At 34.3% G+C, this 22,494-nt stretch overlaps 3 protein-coding genes across 25 annotated transcripts in view; 2 read left to right on the top strand and 1 right to left on the bottom strand.

Annotated features, from left to right (window-relative positions):
* LOC143903155 (uncharacterized) overlaps positions 1-22,494 on the top strand; it is a 368,826-nt gene that overhangs the window by 279,593 nt on the left and 66,739 nt on the right. For 17 of the 23 annotated variants that reach the window (XR_013258624.1, XM_077416615.1, XM_077416616.1 and 14 more), the window contains 3 exons: positions 513-938; positions 3,156-4,493; positions 19,658-21,030. Coding sequence is in view for 22 of the 23 variants with exons in the window: in XM_077416615.1 (XP_077272741.1) it covers positions 513-938; positions 3,156-4,493; positions 19,658-21,030 (3,137 nt within the window). In the remaining variant the exon portion in view is untranslated. The remainder of the gene's footprint in view (positions 1-512; positions 939-3,155; positions 4,494-19,657; positions 21,031-22,494) is intronic. The other 6 variants (XM_077416605.1, XM_077416603.1, XM_077416620.1 and 3 more) reach the window with 5 other exon arrangements.
* Positions 16,791-17,751, top strand: LOC143903180 (uncharacterized). Its single transcript, XM_077416641.1, has 4 exons — positions 16,791-16,803; positions 16,852-17,085; positions 17,199-17,400; positions 17,474-17,751. The coding sequence occupies exons 1-4, from the start codon at positions 16,791-16,793 to the stop codon at positions 17,694-17,696; spliced, it is 672 nt and encodes a 223-aa protein (XP_077272767.1). The 3' UTR covers positions 17,697-17,751.
* LOC143903170 (uncharacterized) lies at positions 17,846-19,180 on the bottom strand. The gene is made up of 4 exons (XM_077416637.1): positions 18,734-19,180; positions 18,514-18,637; positions 18,161-18,404; positions 17,846-18,047 (listed from the first exon to the last, which is right to left on the bottom strand). Exons 1-4 carry the CDS (start codon positions 18,743-18,745, stop codon positions 18,029-18,031), a joined length of 399 nt encoding a protein of 132 aa, XP_077272763.1. The 5' UTR covers positions 18,746-19,180; the 3' UTR covers positions 17,846-18,028.

Genomic DNA, 22,494 nt, shown 5'->3' with positions numbered 1-22,494 from the left:
GACTTAAAATTAAAATAGAACATAAAACCTTAGCGTGCTCATATCGCAAAGAAAAGAAAGATAGGGTGATTGAAAATATTCATTAAAGTCACTTTATGCTTATTCATTTTTATATTGCAATGGTGAATATTTTTAAATTAATCACACAATTTAGTCAATTACATTCAAAATTAATTTATATTGGTTTTTTTCGAGTTCATGTATATGGAACAATATATGGGGCAAGAGATCGGATTAAAGATATTAATGTTTATTTATATGATCTAAAGCTCGCTAATTAATTATCCAAGTCCATTTTCTCCCTATTGTTCAAATAATTATCCACAACCAAGCGGAATTTTATTTTTATATGTACACGCACCGGCAGAAATAACGTCCCTCGGCAGCAAGGGTATGTAAGCACACGCATATTTAGCCGCCGCGGGACATCATTTATGCCGGTGCGTGTACATGTATAAAAAACATTATTGTTTTGCACAATATTTTAAGTCAACGAAAAATCATTTACGTAGGTCTTCGAAAGAAGAGAGCAGCTCCTCCTCCGCCTACGCCCAGACCACTTTCGTTGGCCATTTCTACACAGGCTTTAGAAGGCATCACCGATTCCGAGAAATCGTTAACATCCGATATAGAACCTTCGAAACCGTCATCAGATATTGGTGCTCTGTCGAAAGCCAGCTCTGATATCGACTGCCCAAAAGTTAATTCCAACATTGGCATCAACGCGCAGTCCATGCGTCAGTTAGACCGCAAATTGGAGCTAGAAATTGCACCGCGCAAGTTTGATTGCGGCGTTCAACAGAATTGTACTACTGAAGCGAATCCCGAGGCGCGTTCTAAATCAGATTTGGTTAACTCTGAGGTCGTTAAAGCAGAAGTGATCACGCCTGTAGAAGCCACCCCGAAAGTAGAGCAAGCTAGAGTAGCAACGAAGAGAGGTAAGCTAGCACATGCTGCCAGTAATTTAGCCGCTTTGTTCTGTAATTCCAAAACCTCAGAAGATCTCCAAGTCGGTGAAGGTATAAACGTTAATGAAAAAAGTTCCCGTGTTACATTATATCCGAGAAAGCATAGACTTTGGAGAGGAACAGATTACATGCTGCTATCCAAAAATGCTGCTCACAAAATGATAATTCTACAAGCATTAACTTTGCGAACAATATTTCAGTTGGTATCGCTACCAAGACTTATATCCGAGATATAACAGGTCAACTACCCCGAATTTGTCAAAATTCTCAAGGTTTTAGAAAGATAAAATTGAACTCACGTGAATATCGCGGAGGAACAATTTCTTTTGACAATCATGAGCTTCTCGCGAATAGATTGAGCAAATGCCCATATTGCCCATTTGCAACTGGCAACGCTTACACGAGAGGATATGATTATACGAACAAGCAACTAGCGAGAATACAAACATTGATAAATCTGGATGGCATAAAATTGAACGTAGAAAACGTGGAATGTAACGTACTAAAAAGTACATACCATCCAAAATTATCACTTAACAGCAGTTATATTTGTCGCGGTAAATATGGTAAGAAAGTCTCAGTATGTAGCATGAGTTTTCAAAATGATATGACTTCGAGAAAAATCAAATTATTGAGTTTTTTCGAAAAACCAAGTATAATGTCAACACAAAGTCTTAGTTTAAATTTAAAATATTTCAAAACACCGAGTTTGTTGGAATTTCCATCTTACTCTCCAAAATTAGATAGGATAAGTATGACAAGGTGCTACGTAAGTTTCATAATTTCCAGTGAAAATCAAAAATCTCGTAATTGTTCGGAGCAGTATGCGGAAAACAATTTGTACTCTCCGCCTTTGAGCACCTTGCAAATATTCGCGATCTCTACGAAACCATTAGATATCCAAGTGAAGGCTACGGAATCCGTTTCCAGTGACATCGACAAGTTACCTACATTGCCTATTACAAATTATACCGAAAACAAATTGCAAAAGAGAAAGTTAAGTATTTTGGAACCACCACCGCCTAGTCTGGTTAGTCGTCAAGAATCGAATGAAAGCTGGAATCGTTTCTTAGTGCAGTTGAATTCGATCCTCGAGAATAAAATCGGCGAATTTGTTTAAAACCTAATTGTATGTAATTAGACATTCTATTAGAATTAATCTAAATTTGATCTTTAGTTTTTCTTCATTTTTTAGAATATACTTCTCCTTGAGTTTTTTCTGCATATCATCTTTCTTTGCACCTAATTTTTAACTTTAAGTATAATTGATATTTAAACTTTAAATTAAATTAATTGAACTAAAATAAAGATTATAATAGAATTACCAAAATCAAAAATTTCTACAAATACATTATATACATATTTAAAAAATGTTATCTTCACCGACTTGAACCACAAGATATGTTCCTAGATAGCCAAATTTCTCAAAAAGATTTTACATAGTGTCTTTTACAAATTTTGTGGGCTACTAGAAATGTGTGTAATAAAATCGGATAACAGAATATTATCACAAATTGGCGGCAGAAATTAAAAAACATTTTCTAATTATTTAAATTAAAAGTATTTCATTTTTAAATGTAAAATGAAAGATTCTGCTTGATTTTTACTGCCAATCCATGAAATTATTCTGCTGATAAAGCACAAGCTAAACTTAATTATAGTAATATAGTTATAATACTAATCTACTGAAATCTGTCTGATCGAATCTGCTACTGATTTGCTGGAATACTGCTAGCATTTTGCTTGCTAAGTTAACCGCATTTTTATTCACATCTTTTCAGTAAACTTTTATAAAATTTTTAGCTAATCTTTTTTAAGATTTGTATATGCATTAAAAAGATTTTATTTATTTAATTTTGAGCTGCCAATTGTAATAAATTTATAAAAAATACATATAATTTTATTACTTTATTGTTCTTTTTTCATACTTTTTAAAATAATATCAACATTTCTCGATTTAAAAAATTATGTTAAAGTTACATAAATAAAACGTGAAGTAAAACTTTGTTTAAAACTTGGTTCTGCACTTTTATTTGGATTTACACCTAGGCGATATCTGATCTTTCTTTTTGCTTCAATCGGCATGGATACACTTTGATGAATTTTTCTTTTTTTTGCTTGTTTCATATTTTGCTAGCTTATATTTTTTCGGTGATGGTTGTTTTTTTGTTTCTTTATTCAAACTAGTTGGAGGATATCCACCCCTTCCCAAGCCTCGAAAGATTAACTCGAGTAAACTTAGCGCTTCGGAATCTCTGAAGATACCTAAGCATAAAGTAACTCCGCCCTTGGCACCGCCTAGAACTTTAAGCATAAAACGCGATAACGCAAATGTTTTATTACACAAACGTATAAATTCCGAACACGTTAATAAAATATGCTGCAGCACTTCAGTTCTCGATGATTCGTCTTCATTGAATGAATATAGTATTGCTACATTTGAGCCAGAAAAGATATGTTCAAAATCGAAAGACGACTGTGCATCTTTCAATGAAGATCAGATAAATCAGAAGAAGGTACCAGAAACTATTAACAATATCACAGCCAAAGATGATACGTCTTTAAAATCAAGTAGATATTCAAATTATGAAGTAAAAAGCAATTTTAATACACAAAAATGTGTGAAACTAATTGATTCAGAAGAAGAAGCTCATTCGAAATCCAAAGGAAATTTTTTGAGTGAAGATAAATTTAGTCGGGAGAAAAAAATACTAGATATTGCCGAAAACATAGAAAATCATGAATCATTAAATTTGAACCTATATTTAAGGAATAAAAAACCTACCGTGCTTGATTCCATAAAGTTAAATGTATCTCCAGCGAAATCGTTATCATTTAAATGCAATATTATCTCCAAAAAAGATAAAAATAATTCTTTAGAACAAGATAACAAAATAAAATCCAAAAATATTGATTCGTGTAATGAAAATGAGAACCAACGTGACAATTCACGGATGACATTGGACGACAGCTCTCTAAAAAAGAGTGTGATCAAACTGGATCGTATGACTGAACCGAGAAGCGAACGATTGAAACTGTTGCATCCAAAAGATATGACGTGCGGCGCAGGGGAGAAAAACGATTCTGAGAAAGACAAAAAAATGTGCACAGTAATCTCCACCATACCAAAATGCGAGCGTCTTGATGCTATAAGAGAAGACAGTGCTTTAAATGATATCACAAAACGTGTCGTTACGGAAAATATCGTTCAACTATGCGAGAAACGTCAAAATTATCACAACGAAGAATCAAGCGGCGTGAGGAATGCTAAACGGACGAGGGTGGTTCGGAGCCAATCTAAGTCGGATGACTTCGAGATGGATATTTTGAAGAGACAGAGACGATATCTCACTTTGCCTCCAGAGGATATCGCGCATGCTTTGAACCTCAACGTTCCCGCACGAAATCTAACATCTTTCAGTATTACAGAAAAGAACTGGGAACAAATTGTGACGGGAAATTGCACTGGTTATGCAAGAAATACGGATATAGATAAGGGAGAGTCGTATGGTGAATTAATTACAGGTGCATGTTGTACTACTAACTTCATCTATTTTTACTCTCATTGTCCCTCCTGCAGATTTTTAATTATATCAGTCTCATGTCTTATTACAGCATCTTCAAATGTATATATGTTATAGTCAAAGCCCGAAACGCGGGCATTCCTAGGATTGACTAGTCAATCCTGGGGAACGACCAAACGTCTTGGTCAAAGCCCGAAATAAGTTTTGCGTTTCGGCTTTTGACTAGTCAATCCTAGGAATAACTAATACGGCTGGTCAAAGTTAGAAACTAAGAACAATCACTTCGGACTTTGACTAGTCAATCCTAGGTGTGGCTTAATTCGGACTTTGTGACTGTTAACAAATAAAATCAAGATTTTTTTTATTAAATTAAATTCTTATTGTTAACATAATGTAGCTTTTTATTTACGTTGTAAAACAAAATTATAAAGTACGTGCATGGGGGGGGGGAAATGCAGGGGAAAAAAGCCTTTCTGTTCACGTGCGCTCACGCATGTAAGCTCCTTTGCACCCCTCCATGCATGTGTTTTATAATTTCGCTTTACAACTTAGCATGTACTTTAAGTTGTAAAGCGAGGTCAACGCTGCCTACCGGCGGGGTGTGTGCGTGCGTGCGTGCGTGCGTGCGTGCGTGCGTGCGTGCGTGCGTGCGTGCGTGCGTGCGTGCGTGCGTGCGTGCGTGCGTGCGTGCGTGCGTGCGTGCGTGCGTGCGTGCGTGCGTGCGTGCGTGCGTGCGTGCGTGCGTGCGTGCGTGCGTGCGTGCGTGCGTGCGTGCGTGCGTGCGTGCGTGCGTGCGTGCGTGCGTGCGTGCGTGCGTGCGTGCGTGCGTGCGTGCGTGCGTGCGTGCGTGCGTGCGTGCGTGCGTGCGTGCGTGCGTGCGTGCGTGGGTGTGTGGGTGTGTGTGTGTGTGTGTGTTATGTCAAGGTCAAGGTCATCGGAGGTGCTTCCCCTATACTGCATAATTACCAAAATTATTAACATTGATTATTAATATCTTAATACTAAAAGATCATCTAATATTTAAAAAGTTATGCCGGAAATAATTTCTGTTTTAGTCTATTTAAAATTCTTTATTTCTATTTTAAAACTTAAATTTGTCCATCTTATTTATAGATTAAACGGTTTTTTTTTAATAATATAGAGAGGAGAAAAGAGAAAGAGAGAGAGAAGAAAGAAAAAAAAGAGTATAACAAAACATTTCTTTATTTAACATTCAATTTTATTTGAAGACTAAAAGTGTTAATATATCACGCAAGTAATATATTTTTAAATAATTTGTAATTGCCTTACAATCTAAAAATATCAATAGTAAGATATATAATGTATAAAATGATCTATATATGATGATCTATATTTTATATTTGAATATTTTTACGAGTATATATAAGCAATATTCGTTTATAGGAGGTGATGGTTATTTGCATGGCCTATATTGAAATATTTTTTGTAAATATGTATTTAATCAATGTTAAGGTGATGCTGGAGCCGTCTGTATAACCGACAAAATTACCATTTTCTATGTTATTGTAGTGTAGGATGCTGGTAATAAAGGCCAGAAGATGCTTCTAAACACTTTCTTTATTTTCTGGCGCGTACAATCTCGGAATAGCATGCACGACGTGTGTCTTCGCTCGTGAGCCTACCGGAAGTCTCTGTTCTACCGCGCGGTAATCGGCGAGGTACCAACCTACGAACGCTGCCCTACGCTACTCATTGGTCGCGCCTGTAGTGGCGCCGCAACTCTAATACGCGCGGCTATTCGAACATACGTAATCACACAACAGTTATCAACCTATATATACTTATGTATAAACAAGAATATAGACAAGGATAGCGTCTACATTGCATGCACACATACGCACGAATCGTCATATACACTATAAATATATACTCTTATATTACACTTTATTCTAATCTCGATTTGGACGGTTTATCGATGTTTTTCTTGTTGTGCAATTCAGAAAAACTCGTTTTCACGTTCGTATCAATGGTATATCTTTTAAGGTAAACGGCCCAGTTACAGGCACTGTCCTAGTTTCCGGCACCGACGGTACATTTATATTTGTAATAAATAAAGTTTTCGTCAAATATTAAAAAAATTACAAGCAAATTAAAAAGCGTTTTTTACTGTTGATTATTGCATAAACACTTTTTTTTTAATTTTTCATACTTAAATTACCGACAGTGAATGGGGCGACTCGCGCGTTTCAGTGGCTCCCGAAGGGCATTCCTAGGTGACACACCTTAGTGGTAGCGAACGTCAAACTGCTGATTTTTAGTATTATGTAAGTATTAAAACGTCATAATGGTTATATGAACATGTTCAGCACGAATCACATTATCGATTAGATAAGTAATAGTTTATCTGTATGTTAGTTTTTCCCTTAAATTCCCGATGCCAAGAAGTGCGTCACGTAATGAAGGTTATGTTTCACTTTTTGGCACAGAGTTTGTAATATGTTGCATCATCAATTTTGCTTTATTATTCTAGAAATTGAGGTAGATTTATTGATACTTGTAACTCGAAAATTTATAATAAAAAACATTTTTTATGAAAAAAATAATTCTAATGAATTTTTATGTTTGTTTGAAATTTATTAATTATTCAACACATTTTGACACTTTTTTTTTACGCTACAGATAAAGTTTGTTTTCTGTGTTTTATTTTCACCTATCTTATTTTTTGTATTTTAATGTAATATATAAAAAATCTGTTGTAACAGAGTAAGCACAGATAGAGAAAAAAGTGATGGAGACTTTGGACTCATCGAAGGTAGCTAATTTTATCTCATATATCTTATATTATATGTAGTTTTTGCATAGAGGTTGGCAAAATATAATACCTTCCAGAGAGCTAATTAGTAATTAAACATTGATTATTATAGCTAAAATTATACGCAGGACAATTTAAGTAACTGTGACGTCTCGAAGTGCCGAAAATTGGGCCCGTTGGTGCCATAAAGTGCGGCAGAGCACTTCGATAGTGCCAAAAACGCCGGCAGTAACGAGCATTATAAAAATAATTATTTATTTATTAGAACTGAATGATTTAACTAAAAATATAGGTGAATCTTACTCAGAAAGCTTTAATGCACGTGTTAAAATAGTATGTTTGGGGTTTAACAATATATCGCGTTCGTAAATAATAGAAAATCAGTGCCGCTGCTATAAAGGTGCCTATAATTGGGCCGCTTACCTTATATGAAGCACATTTTATGTGATGAGCTGACAGCGATCGCTGTAACTTGAGACGCCATATATTAGGATAAAAGTAGGTAAGGAAATCTGCAATTCTGTAATTTTTTCTCGTTTTCTATATCAAATCGGAGTTTTCCTGAATTATTGATGTATGTACTGCAAATCGGGAAAAGGATTTTTAAAATTCTGTCAAATTAATACAACGCTACGTGACAACAAAGAAATGTCGGTAAAACAGACAACTTCAGCATCACCTTAATATCAGATAAAAGAGAATTCTTGCTTTACTTCTTATCTTATCTTACTTAAAAATATATTATTAGAAACATAGACGTGTATAATAGACTGAACATTAATTGTCATTGAAGAGCTGTAGACACCAGAGAGCACAAATATCTAAAAGATGACTAAAAAATGACAATTTTTCTGCACAAATATCTTTTCGTTAAAACTTAAAGTCGACTAAAAGATTACTTATGTCCCCACTAAATGTCGTCTTATAGCCAAAACTTATAAAATGACTAATAGACATCCGATATTAGACATCTTTTAGTCATCTTTAGCTTAGCCGAAAAGGCTATAAAAAGACATTTTTTTGTTATCTTTTAATTTTATATGCTGTCTGGGAAAGATTTAACCCTTTTCGTGTCAAAAATATCAATAACTTAAAAAGTTACAAATTTTTTAGTAAAAAGTTATTTTTCATGTACTTTAACTGCGATTTTTTCAATATGTTAATATTAAATAATTAACAAAATAAATATTACAACAGGTTTTACAATATTTCAAGAAGGTTCAGTAATTTTTTCAAGTCGAAATAATGAAAACTGTAAAAATGGTAGCCGATTAAAGTCGTTGGGGTCATTTTGACCTCGGTGTGACTATTATAAAACTGTAGATAAGTGTGACCACGAAGGGTTAAAGAACAGAGATATATGCTTACTAGGATACTTTCCTTGTCTCCTCACTTTTCCTTCTCCCCACCAATTATACAATTAGACAAGGAAATAAGCATCCCAATAAGCATATCTCTGTTCTTTAGATCTTGCCTACAGCCTAGAGCTCTTCAATAGCAATTCAGTCTAATATATACGTCTATGATTATAAATATTAGGTTGGCCAATAAGTCTGTATAGTTTTACATAAATAAAAGACGATTTTTTTAATGGAAGGCAATATCTTTATTCAACGATATATTGGCCGTTTTGATCCACTATCTTTTCCTATCTTTCGGAAAGCTTCATAATTCCTTGCTCAAAGAATTTCTTGTCTTTCTTGACGAAAAACTGTTACAAGTGCCTTTTGATGACTTCCTCAGAAACAAAGCGCTATTCATTCAAAGAATTCTAAAGGGAACGAAAGAGAGGTGATAATTTGAAGGGGTAAAGTCTGGTGAATATGGAGGATGCGGTATGACATCCCAGCCCAGCTCCAATAATTTTTCCCGAGTTTTCAATGATGTGTGTGGCCTGGCGTTGTCGTGATGAAAGACGATTCACCAATTCTGGATGCTTCTCGTGGATGGCTGCATTTAATTTGTCTAATTGGGCACAATATACATCCGAATTTACCGTCATTGTCGCTGTCGATCTCAACTGGCTAGCCTGAGCGTGGTGCGCTTAGATAAAAAAATTTTCAGAACGAAATCTCGCAAACCACTTCGGCATGTACGTTCTTTCACGGCATCCTCGCCATACACCGCACATATCTTTTTACATGTTTGCTCCGTATTATTGCCTTTTACAAAATAAAAAAACATAATATGTCGAAAATGTTCATTTCGATTATTCATCTTTCAAATGATGCCAATAATACAAAACACATATAATTGTTCTTTTTTTTTTTAATATTGCCACGTTGAAATATCGCCTATCGAACAATTATTATGCGTTTTTAAGATTTCAACTGACGTTAGTCATGCTCAGAGCGCCTAAGCCATCTATCGGCAAAAAACCACACGGACTTATTGGCTAACCCGATATATGTAAAGTCATTGTTATCTATGTCACATAAGCATTTTTAATTTTTTTTTATTTATATATATTACATTTTTTCATATCTTATCTATTATGCTTTCTATGAACAATTAAATTACTGTAATTATCAGTTTTTTAAAAATTACTAATCAAACTATCTTAAAATGAATTAAAATTTCAAGCTTCTTCACTTTTCTATTTTCTTTTATTTGTAAATAATTATCACATCTTTTTACAGGGCTATAAAATCACTCTAAATTTGTTTTTCATTTTTTTTAGCATTGCTTGCTCTAGAATCAAGATTAAGATCGTAATACATTTATTCGCGTGAATAATCTTAAAAGGCTCAAATGATTAAAAATCAAACGTAAAAACCTGGCACATAGCCGTAACAAGGTGTTCGTGTTAGGTTATTTAATAAACAATTAATTTACAAACGTTTTTATCTGGCCATCCTCAGTGTGATTAACAAAACTTTAACGCAATAGACACATGAAACGCAATATATACAGATATTTAAGGGGATGCTGAAGTGACGGCTGAACTTCCTCAATGTCGTTAATGTCAACATTTATAATTTTGTTTTCCCTATATCTGTCTTTGTCTAACAAAATGACATCTATCCTTGTTCGATTGCTGCGCCATTTCTCGCTACACGTAATACTATTCATCATATCAACCTGCATGTGCTTTTGCATGTATAAAAGTTGGATACATATAACTTTTTTTCTAGACTTTTATCTTGGTTCTAATTGCACGATATTGTTCTTAAATGTTTTCCCTAAAGGTGCTGTAATCTCATTATATATATATTGCTTCCTCATAGAGAAAGCTTTGTTTTCATAAACTTCGTATATAGACCTTTGATCGTATATAAAACTAGATCTAATCAACCAAATGTTAATAAATTATATATGAAATAGGGGTAGAAAAAACCAAAGAAAAAATTGTTTTTTTTTAGTTTTTGACGCCAATATATTCCTTATGTTCTAAAACGTCGAAATATTGCATTAAAAAAAATGCCCGTATATATGTATGTATGTGTGTGTGTATGTGCCAAATTTACCAAAGTTTCTATAACTCCAGAACTAATTAACCAAATCTTAACGAATTATATATGAAATAGGGGTAGAGAAAACTGAAGAATATAATAGAATTAATACAAGTTGCTAATAATAAAAGGGTTACCAATTTCTGTTTAAAAAAACAGCCAAACTTACCAAAATTTATATAACTCAAGAACTGATTAACCAAATTTTAAAGAATTATATGTATGTATGATATTTATTGTATTTTTCCGCAGGGTTTACAAGGCGTTTTTATGAGGAACGTCCCCAAACCTCTTACAAAAAACTCAATTCCCCTATGCCTGGCCATTTGCGACCTCACAAACGTTTACCCTCCCTCCCCGTAATTCTCTTCATCTCTCTTCTTCTTCTTCTGTTTCTGCCGCGACTCCGTCCTTCAGCCTTCTTCCTTCCCGTCTCAACTCTTCTCTATTTGGCACACTCCCTCTTTTTTCCATCCTCTTTTTTCTAACTTCTCCGACTCCCCTTTTCCTCTCATTCTTTCCCCCTCTAGTTTTATCATCCATTCCTTTCCTCCTCCTTCCTCATCCAATACCCATCCCACCGCTTCCTGCCAACTTCCATTTCCTGATTCCCATCTCCTACATTCTTCCCATACATGCTCCCACGATTCCTCCCTACGTTCACATAACCTACATTTCTTCTTCTCTTCCACTTCCCAGTAACTGCTTTCTCTCATTTCATTCTTATATAAAGACGGCATTATTGTCACCCCTTTGTACTCCTCCGCCCTTTTTCCTTCCCCTTTCTTTACGATTGGCGCCATTATTCCCTCCTTCCAATTTTCCGGCCATCCTCCCTCCTTCCATATCCTGTTGATATATTTCCAAGCCCAATTCTCCAACTCTTTTCCCCTCGCTTCCATACCTCGCCTGAAATCCCATCCCTTCCCATTGCCTTTCCATTTTTTAACTTTCTTATAACTCCTCATTTCTTCTAGGCTTATCTCCTTTTCCTTTTCTCCTTCCTTTTCCTCTCTTCTACCTTCCTTCCCCATCTTTACCCTCCCCTCTGCCCCTCCCAACAACTTCATAAAGTGTTCTTTCCATTCTTCCTTTTCTATTCCTTCCTCAATTCCTTCCCTTTTTTCCTCTCCTTATTTACTATCTCCCATACCTCCGCTTCTCTCCTTGCTCCCTCCATTTTTTTCTCCCATCTCTGGTTTTCTTCTTCCTTCTTCCTCTTACACAGCTCCCTAAACTCCTTTCTCTTTTCTTTGTAAGCGCTGCTCTCCCCTCTTTCTTTCCTCTAATCCCTTAATTTTCTCCTTGTCTTTTTCTTCACTTCTTGACACTCCTTATCCCACCATCCCACCTTCCCCTTCTTATTTCCCTTCATCTCCTCCTCTACTCCTTTTATTGCCTCTGTTATTCTTGCTTCCATTTCTTCCCATTCCTTATTCAACTCTTCCCCTTTTTCTTCCACCTTTCCTATTTTTTCAATAAACCTCTTTGCTTTTTCCTCGTTCCACACCCCCTGCTTCTTTTTTTCCATCCTCTTCTTCTGTTTCTTCCTTATTCCTCTTTCTTAACACTATTTCCAAGGGATGATGATCCGAGTCCACTCTATCCCCCACTATCATGCTCTCTATCTTCTTTCTTACTTCTCCTTCCTCTATTACATAGTCAATCACCGTATCTCTTTTTCCCCCCGTGAAAGTAAACTCCCCTTTCTCATCTCCTCTCACATTTCCATTGAATATCTCCCATCCTCTCTCCTCTAAGCTATTTACCAGCAACCTCCCTTCTCTGTCTATCTTCTTATTTTTCGAACTTCTTCCCCCTCCCACCCGTCCTCCCTTCTCCTCTTCCTCTATCCTCCCACCTTCTTGTTCAGTCCTCGCGTTAAAATCTCCAATTATCGTAAACGTTCCTTCTTCTTTTTTTTCCATTATATGTCCCAACTCCTGTAAGTTCTCCTTCATCTCCTCTTTTTTTGCATATACCCCTATAATACTCCAGTTCTCGCCACCTATCCTAACCTTTCTCGCTATCAAACCCTCCCTATCTATTTCTATTTCCGTTCTTTTCTCTTTTATCCCTTTTCTTATTCCCATTATCATCACTCCTATTGCTCTCCCATTTTTATTCTTCTTCATCGCCATTTGCACTCCCCATTTGTACCTTTTTGGCGGTTTTCCCCTTATTCTTTCCCAGCCCTTTTCTCCTATCCAAGTCTCTACCATGACCAACACATCTTCTTTCTTCAACCCTTCCCAGAAATCCTTATCTTTATTTTTCAAACCAGCTACGTTTCAGAATAGCATCCTCCAAACTGACTTTTTTCCCCCTTCCCCTTCTCTTCTGACCTCCGTATTGCTATTCTCTACATCCCCCCTCTAACCTCTTCACCTCTTACTCTCTTGTCTCCATTCCTACTCCTTTCATTCCTCCTTCTCCTTCCCTCCTTTCTCTCCCCTCTCTTTCTCTTCCCCCTCCACCTCTCTCACTCTATCCTCTAGTTCCTCCCTCCTCTCCTTCTCTTTTTTTACTTTTCTTATAATTGTCTTGTCCGATCCCTCTCCCTCTTCTAGTCCCCCTGCTTTTGCCCTTCATCTCTCTTGTCTTTTTCCTCTTTTCTTTTCCCTGCTTTCCAACACCTTCCTCTACTATCACTGAGCATGTCTCTTACCTCATCTCACACCCACCACTCCCCATCTATCCATACCTTTCCCTGCTCTATCCGCACTCTTTTACCCTCTCCCCTTTCCATGCAATTTGAATTACCCTCCTTCTTATTCTCCTTTCCTCCCACGTTAGATCTTCCTCAATCCAAGTATTTTCATCTTTCAATTTCCACTTATTTCTCATTATTCTTGCCTTCTCTTCCTCACTTCCTACTCTTACCACTGCCATACCTCCCTTCTCTCTCCTTCCCACATCTATTTTTCTGATTTCCTCTATCTTAACCTCCATTCCTATCTTTTTCATCACCTCCTCTATTCCCCCCTTTATTCCTCCCGCAGCCTCTTTTATTCCTTTTATCACAAGGTTTCTCTTTCTTTCTCCCCTCTTTTTGTTAATTCTCCCCATTTTTTGTTATTTAAATAATTAGTATTGTTTAAACAATTAAAAAAATTTTTTTGTGGCAAAAAATTTTGAAACTTAAAATACAATATCAATGATGTACATATGTTTTACACATAAAAAAAGTTAAGAAACATCTTAATGGTTTTATATTTTATTTATTTATATTTTATTTATATTTACAGCAAAAATGTCAATTCTTCATAAGGGATAATGTTTATTTTATCAACTTTAAACTTAAATAACTCTTAAATAACTTCAAAATTTTTCAGAATATTTTAAATTAAATTTAGAAACAATTTACAACACTTTCTGAATATATTTGAAATTCCTCCAATAAATCCTTAATTACAATAACTTTTAAACCAGTAAGAGAATTGTGATAAAATTTTACACAGATACTTAGACGTAATAATAAAACAATCTATGAAATTTTTGGTAATGCTTTAAGATGTTACCCATACATCCTTAATGATACCTTATATATAAGATCCATGTATGACTTGTACACTTTTTAGGCAAAAATTGGTAACCCCTTCACCGATCATTGCCAAATACAACACCAATCTATATGTACCGTCGTCTGTATGTATGTATGTATGTCTGTCTGTCTGTCTGACCGCGAACTACTCATTCGTTAGTAGACCAAATTTTTATCAAGGATATATGAAATAGAGGTAGAATTTTTCGGGGAGTGCCATAAAGTGTATAGTATTTTGCTACTGATTTTCTGGAAAATGATTTTTCTAATTTTTCTAATTTTTCGGAAAATATTCGACCGAATTTAAAAGAATTATATATGAAACGGGTAGAATTTTCCGGGGATTGCCATAAAGTGTATATTTTTCGTTACCAATCTTTGGGGAAATCGGTATCAAAAAATTTTCCAATTTTTCGGAAATTAATTGACCGAATCTCAAACAATTGTATATGAAGTAGAGGTAGAATTTTCTGGGGAGTGCTATAAAGTGTATTATTTTTTGTTACCGATCTTTTTGGAGACCGGTTACGAAATTTTTCTAATTTCTCAGGAAATAATTGAATCTTAAAGAATTACATATATGAAATAAAGGTAGAATTTCCCCGGGATTGCTATAAAGTGTAAATTTTTTGTTACCAATTTTTTGGGAACCGAACCGGTTACAAATTTTCTTCCAATTTTTTGGGAATTAATTGACCAAATCTTAAAAAATTATATATGAAATAGGAGTCGTGTCAAAATTTTTTTAATTTTTGGAGGATGTTTAATATTTTATTAATTGATAATTTTTCATTAATGAATCGATTTTCTTGAAAACGGTTACAAAGTTTTTCCAATTTTTCTAAAAGGGTTTCCGATTTTTGTTTAAAAAAATGTACGTGATTGTTCTAATTTCCTCAAATTTTGAGATATTAACTAAAATTTTTTAGATAATTTTTCGTTATTTTTTTAAAAACAATGCCCAAATTTTTCTAATTTTTCGGGGATGGCAAAGACGTGTATAATTTTTTGTAATCGATTTTTTGGAAACCGGTTTCAAAATTTTCTAATTTTTTGAGGATGGCTACGATGAGTTTATAGAAAAATTGCTAATAATAAAGAGGGTTTCGATTTCTGCTCCAATTTCCGTAAATGTTGAGATATCAAGCTGAATTTTTGTTATGGATAATTTTTATAGATAATTTTTTGTTACCGATTTTTGTGGAAACTGGTTACGAAATTTTTTAAATTTTTCGAGAGTTAATTGATCGAATTTCAAGGAATTGTATATGAAATAAAGGTAGAATTTTTTGGAGTTTGCTATAGTGTATAATTTTTTGTTACCGATTTTTTTGGGAACCGGTCACAAAATTTTTCCAATTTTTCGAGAATTAATTGACCAAATCTTAAAGAATTATATATGAAACAGGAGTCGTGTCAAAATTTTTTTAATTTTTGAAGGATATATAAGTTTAATTTTTTATTAATGGATAATTTTTCATTAAGAATTGATTTTCTTGAAACCAGTGCCAAAATTTTTCTAATTTTTTGATGATTTTGAAAAGAGAAAATAAAATGGAAGAAAATGAAAGAGAGTTAATAATGGCGGGTCAACGGAGGGTGAAAACGCGCGAGGCGCAAGCAAAATTAAAATTTAAAGACTTTAATATATGCACCATATACTAATCTGCATCTATAATATTACCTATTATTTTTTATTTTTTAAAAAAGAATTTGAAGATGTAGGTTAGAGTTTGAGGAGAAAGAATATCAAAGATGTTCCTAATTAATGAGTGAGTTTGGGGAGGGGAAAAATCTAATCTTTAATGATACTCTATTCATAAAAAAAATGTGCAAGTAGAAATTTGCACATTGCTTTGTTATAGTTTTTAAGTGTGCAAATGGAAACTTGTACATTGCTTTCTCATAGTTTTTAAGCGTGCAAATGGAAACTTGTACATTGCTTTCTCATAGTTTTTAAGTGTGCAAATGGAAACTTGTACATTGCTTTCTCAGAGTGCATCCCGATGGAGAAGAAATAGCGGAACGGAACAGTAACGGAAAAGAGATATGGTGGGAGGTTAACCAATCAGAGTAGTTCCGTTTCAATTCCGTTCCGTTATTTAGTGAGTGGGTTCCCCATGGCACGGAGCTGTTACGGAACGGAAAAGAAACGGAAAAATTTCTAACCTATTCTGTCGAAAGTTCGCAAATAAGTGCAGTGGATCGATCGGTTTGCAACATTTTTATTTTTGCAAATAAAGAGCAATATGTCGTCATCGGTAGGTATTACATGTGAAAATAAAATATATATGTTAAAATTCTATGTTATTAATATGTTAATGCTAATTAATGTGATATATTTTATTAATTTCCAGAAATTCAAATGTGGATATTGTCGCTGGATTGTTTGGTTCGATGAAGACGGAAAACTTTCACATCATTGCTTAGCAAATCATGCGAATTTAATAATGGATAAAGATTGAAATCTCTTTATAAATGGTACGTATATTTGTGTACAAGAGAGGCAATATATATTCAATATAACTAATGGTTAGAATATGTAAATGATATATAAATTTGTTGAAAAACTAAATCTGTTATTATTTAGATTCTTTAGAAACACACGTCGAGAGTGAGAATAACAGCACTGCCTGTGAAAAAGAAAATATTGCTCAAAACCGTCAAGAACACACTGACGACCACGATACTGAAAAGTTAGATGAAGATTTAATAAGTGCCGTAAAAGAGATAGCACCGTTATATGATTTTCGCATACCTGTGAAAAAACGAGGAAGGAAACAAAAGGACTGCCTATGGCAAGAAGTCAGCAAATGTTTGGAAGGTTTAAAAGCATTGATATTTATTTACATATTTACTTATTTTCAAGGTTTTCTACACACACACACACGATACATATATACATATATATATTTCTTAATTATACGTGTGTCACAGGTTTATATACCGCTACTGAAGCAGAAAAACGATGGACCTATCTTAAAGATTGTTATAGAAAGGCAAGAAATATGTATAAAAAAAAGCAAAACATTGTGCAAAAAAGTGGTGCAGCTGCTTTACCAAAAAACTACGAAATAAAACCATCCTTTCGTCATTATGATGTAATGTCTTTCTTAAATGATACATTGGAATATCGACAGTAAGTTCAAGAATAGCGATAGTTTAGCTGATAATTATTATATGTTGTAGTAACGTCTTAATGCTTATTCTAGAACCGTAACTTCTTTACAAAAATCAATGCATAACGAGCAACAAGCGTCCTGTTCAAAGAGCAACAGCATTCCTTCCACGTCAACAAGTGACAACCTCAACGTAGATGATGATCTTATTCCCATCATCAATGACAATCCTACGTCACTGTCTCCAGTCTCTCCGGCGTCATCGAAATCAAAAAGTACAAATTTCAGCGTTTATTATGTGCAACTTTTATATTAGCCAATGAATGCTGTTTCTCTTTGAACAGGACGCTTGTTGCTCGTTATGCATTGATTTTTGTAAAGAAGTTACGGTTCTAGAATAAGCATTAAGACGTTACTACAACATATAATAATTATCAGCTAAACTATCGCTATTCTTGAACTTACTGTCGATATTCCAATGTATCATTTAAGAAAGACATTACATCATAATGACGAAAGGATGGTTTTATTTCGTAGTTTTTTGGTAAAGCAGCTGCACCACTTTTTTGCACAATGTTTTGCTTTTTTTTATACATATTTCTTGCCTTTCTATAACAATCTTTAAGATAGGTCCATCGTTTTTCTGCTTCAGTAGCGGTATATAAACCTGTGACACACGTATAATTAAGAAATATATATATGTATATATGTATCGTGTGTGTGTGTGTAGAAAACCTTGAAAATAAGTAAATATGTAAATAAATATCAATGCTTTTAAACCTTTCAAACATTTGCTGACTTCTTGCCATAGGCAGTCCCGGGCAGTCCTTTTGTTTCCTTCCTCGTTCTTTCACAGGTATGCGAAAATCATATAACGGTGCTCTCTTTTTTACGGCACTTATTAAATCTTCATCTAACTTTTTAGTATCGTGGTCGTCAGTGTGTTCTTGACGGTTTTGAGCAATATTTTCTTTTTCACAGGCAGTGCTGTTATTCTCACTCTCGACGTGTGTTTCTAAAGAATCTAAATAATAACAGATTTAGTTTTACAACAAATTTATATATCATTTACATATTCTAACCATTAGTTATATTGAATATATATTGCCTCTCTTGTACACAAATATACGTACCATTTATAAAGAGATTTCGATCTTTATCCATTATTAAATTCGCATGATTTGCTAAGCAAGGATGTGAAAGTTTTCCGTCTTCATCGAACCAAACAATCCAGCGACAATATCCACATTTAAATTTCTGGAAATTAATAAAATATATCACATTAATTAGCATTAACATATTAATAACATAGGATTTTAACATATATATTTTATTTTCACATGTAATACCTACCGATGACGACATATTGCTCTTTATTTGCAAAAATAAAAATGTTGCAAACCGATCGATCCACTGCACTTATTTGCGAACTTTCGACAGAATAGGTTAGAAATTTTTCCGTTCCTTTTCCGTTCCGTAACAGCTCCGTGCCATGGGGAACCCACTCACTAAATAACGGAACGGAATTGAAACGGAACTACTCTGATTGGTTAACCCCCCACCATATCTCTTTTCCGTTACTGTTCCGTTCCGCTATTTCTTCTCCATCGGGATGCACCCTCATAGTTTTTAAGTGTGCAAGTAGAAACTTTTTTAAGTGAGCAAGTAGAAACTTGCACATTGCTTTCTTTTAGTTTTTGAGTGTGCAAATAGAAACCTGTACATTGCTTCCTCTATGAGGAAGCCAAATTAATAAATATCTACTAATAATTATGCATAAAAAAACAGGCTTCTTCATAGAGGAAGCAATTTACAGGTTTCTACTTGCACACTTAAAAACTATGAGGAAGCAATGTGCAAGTTTTATATATATATTATTATATATATATATATATATATATATATATATATATATATATATATAATATAATTTAAAGAGTAAAATAATTGAAGCGGTAAACTCTTTTGATGTTCGGTGCACCATGACATCCCACACCGAACATCAAAAGAGTTTACCGCTTCAATTATTTTACTCTTTAAATTCTGACTACTATTAGACATCTGTATATTGCGTTCCATGCGTCGATTGCGTTAAAGTTTTGTTAATCACACTGAAAATGGTTATTAAATAACTTAATACAAACATCTTGTTACGGCTTTATGTCCGGTTTTTGTACATTTATTTAATTTATGTATGTATTTACAATCTTTTTTTCAGACTAAAATAAAAATTTTCGCAATGTTTAACTTACTTTTTGTTCTGTTCACATATACCAGCAGTTTATCAGGATATCCCATCCGAGACTGATATCTTGCTGCAAAAAGTATCGGATAGTTTATCATTGGTATTACCAACTTCATCGTCCCCGGTACCAGAAACATCATTGCCTCTTGAGACAAGCTATACAACTACATCCATGCAAACAAATGTTACTGTTCCCAATGATTCCGTAATTGAGTTAGAACCTATTGAGACAAAGAACAAGTCCAACGAGCTCTACAGATCATGTATCGACTTTTCGGTAAAAAATGGCTTGAGTGCCAGCACACCGAATATAACTACAGCAAACTCACAGCAAGATACTTCCGATTACGTATCAGCGATGGGCGAAGACTTGTCAATCAGTGACTGGGAGTATCAGCTTCCAGCCCCACCAAGCGCCTTCCGTGATTCGCTTTCATCTATCTTCAATGATTACGATACAGTCACGCTGACGGATACGATAGATAGTAGCAATAAGAACTCCAAATCGACAAAAAATTTATTGAATAATGTTGGAGTGAATTGTGATCAAGAAGCTTTAAAAGAAAAAATAGACCTCGTGTCTGAAAAAGAAATCGATATTAAGCAAAAACCAAGCAAATTTATTGTTAAGCAAGCGCTCATTTCTTCACAAAAGTCAGAGACTGATTCGGATTTACGAAAACAGATGATCTCAGAGCTGGAGAACAAGATAGAAACCGGTACATTGGCACAATTTGTCAATAAAGATTTTGATCGAAGAAATATATACAGCTTATCCGCACCGAAGCTGGCACCCGTAGACAACACTCTATCTAACTTCACTATTACTACTTACACCAGACAAAAGAGTTTGGATATTTTCGAAGAGCTCGAGCAGGAATCCAGCGATTGTACAAGAAATTCGGAAGAGAAGTTTATCAAAACATTTGCTATGTTATCAAGAAATAACACCGGTGCGTGTAATTATGATAAGAGGAGTGCTACAAGGAACACATATTTAATTAATAATCTATTGCACAGCAGGAAAGCAACAAATAAATCCGAAGAACTGAATACGAATAACGTTGACTATAAAATAGAACCAAAGATTCGTGACCAGGGTGAACTGCATTACAAGTGGCAGTTTTTCAACGCGACCAATGATAAGACTAATATCCAGCGATCCAAGAGTTACATATCGATGACTAATAACACTAAGTATCAGAAAGAAGCACAAGGAATCAATATGAGGAAACACGAGCCACAAATTGAATCAGAGATTACTGGTATAAAGAAATCTACGAGCATTACTGATTTAAATGTTGAAACATTAAGAGATAATTGCGTGAAATTCTCACAATGGAGAGATAACATACTGAAGAATCAGGAGGAACCTACCAAAGAGAAGCAATTACAATCGTTGCAGGTAATTTAGAATTATAAAATGACGATTGTAGGCTATAATAGAGGAAGTGCGGGTATTGTGGGATACTCTAAACCTTTTTTAAGATAACTTGAAAATTAGGAGAATTGTCTCTATTGTCGCCCTTATTCTTAATTCCGCTTCTACGATATTAAGTCTGTTACGTGTTGTATTCTCTCGGTAAGCAGTGGAAATAAACGCTCCTTTGAACGTTCTTTTGCTTTACTTTGGTCAAAACTGTGATATAATGCGTAGCATAGTTCGGATGAGGTTTTAAAGTTTTTCAAGAGATGTCTTGCAGTACAGCAAAAAGAGTATGCACATACCAAAAACATACCGATTTCTGTCATAAAAACATGTGATATATTGTGTCTAATTTCATTCCTAAATTAAAAATACACGTTGCTAACTATTACTGTGATGATTTAATTGGTTAACACTCTAGGAGTGTTCCTTACATCGCTTATTTTTACCTGGTCCAAACCCTTCTCAGCCTTCTGTTAAATGAATAATAGAATCTTCTCTGAGAATAAATCGGCCAAGCGTGATGCTGACCATATCATCCCATTCTATAGTCCGTGACAAATCATATGGACTTTCTTAATCACTAAAGGGGGATACTTCTGCTCATCTTATGTATCCTATTTTGAATTGTGTCTATTTCCAGCATGTATTGTGTCATAATTTTATTTTTAATAAAGATGTGTAAGAGTACAATATTAAGGGGATTCTAAAGTGAAGGCTGAACTTCCTCGACGTCGGTAATGTCAACATTTCTAATTCTGTTTTCTATGTCATATATATATATATCTGTCCTTGTCTAACGAGAGGCATCTGTCCTTGTTTCGATTGCTGCGCCATCTCTCGCTACACGCAATGTCAACCTGAATGTGCTTTTGCACATATAAAAATTCATTTAAACTAATCTTTTTTTCTAGGCTTTCAATCTTAGATCTAATTGCACGATATTGTTCTTAAATTTTGTACAAAGCAAATATTGTCGTCACGTATACCAAAAATTTACAAAAATATTAATTTTTTCTCGTTTTTGATATAAATTCGACCACCATGACCTAGATTTTGATGCGTACTTTAATTTTAGACAAGAATTTTGCATTTCTATAAAGCCAATTAAAAGATTAATGCTAAGAAAAAAGCCGGTATTACAGACGGCTTTAGGATCCCCTTAAGAACACATTTTTGTAATATCGTCAAATGTTACTTTTTTTGTTTTTCTTTAGAAAAGACAATTCAGACTGCGTTTCAATATTCACTGCCAGTACTGAAAATATATAATTTACGTCATGTATACTATAAATTTTCAGTACTGGCAGTGAATATCGAAATGCAACGTATATTAAACATTGAACACATATTTCATGTCATTGAGATCGCATTACGACAATCAGAATAAAATGATACGGTTTAGTTATATTTTTATAGAATTTTAACCAAAAATTTTAGTTT

This window comes from Temnothorax americanus, unplaced genomic scaffold (genome assembly GCF_048541705.1).
Source record: "Temnothorax americanus isolate GAGA-0224 unplaced genomic scaffold, ASM4854170v1 Scaffold44, whole genome shotgun sequence".
Taxonomy (NCBI): Eukaryota; Metazoa; Arthropoda; class Insecta; order Hymenoptera; family Formicidae; genus Temnothorax; species Temnothorax americanus.
Note: the sequence above shows the minus strand (reverse complement) of the source record. Positions and strands in the feature narration are given on the sequence as shown.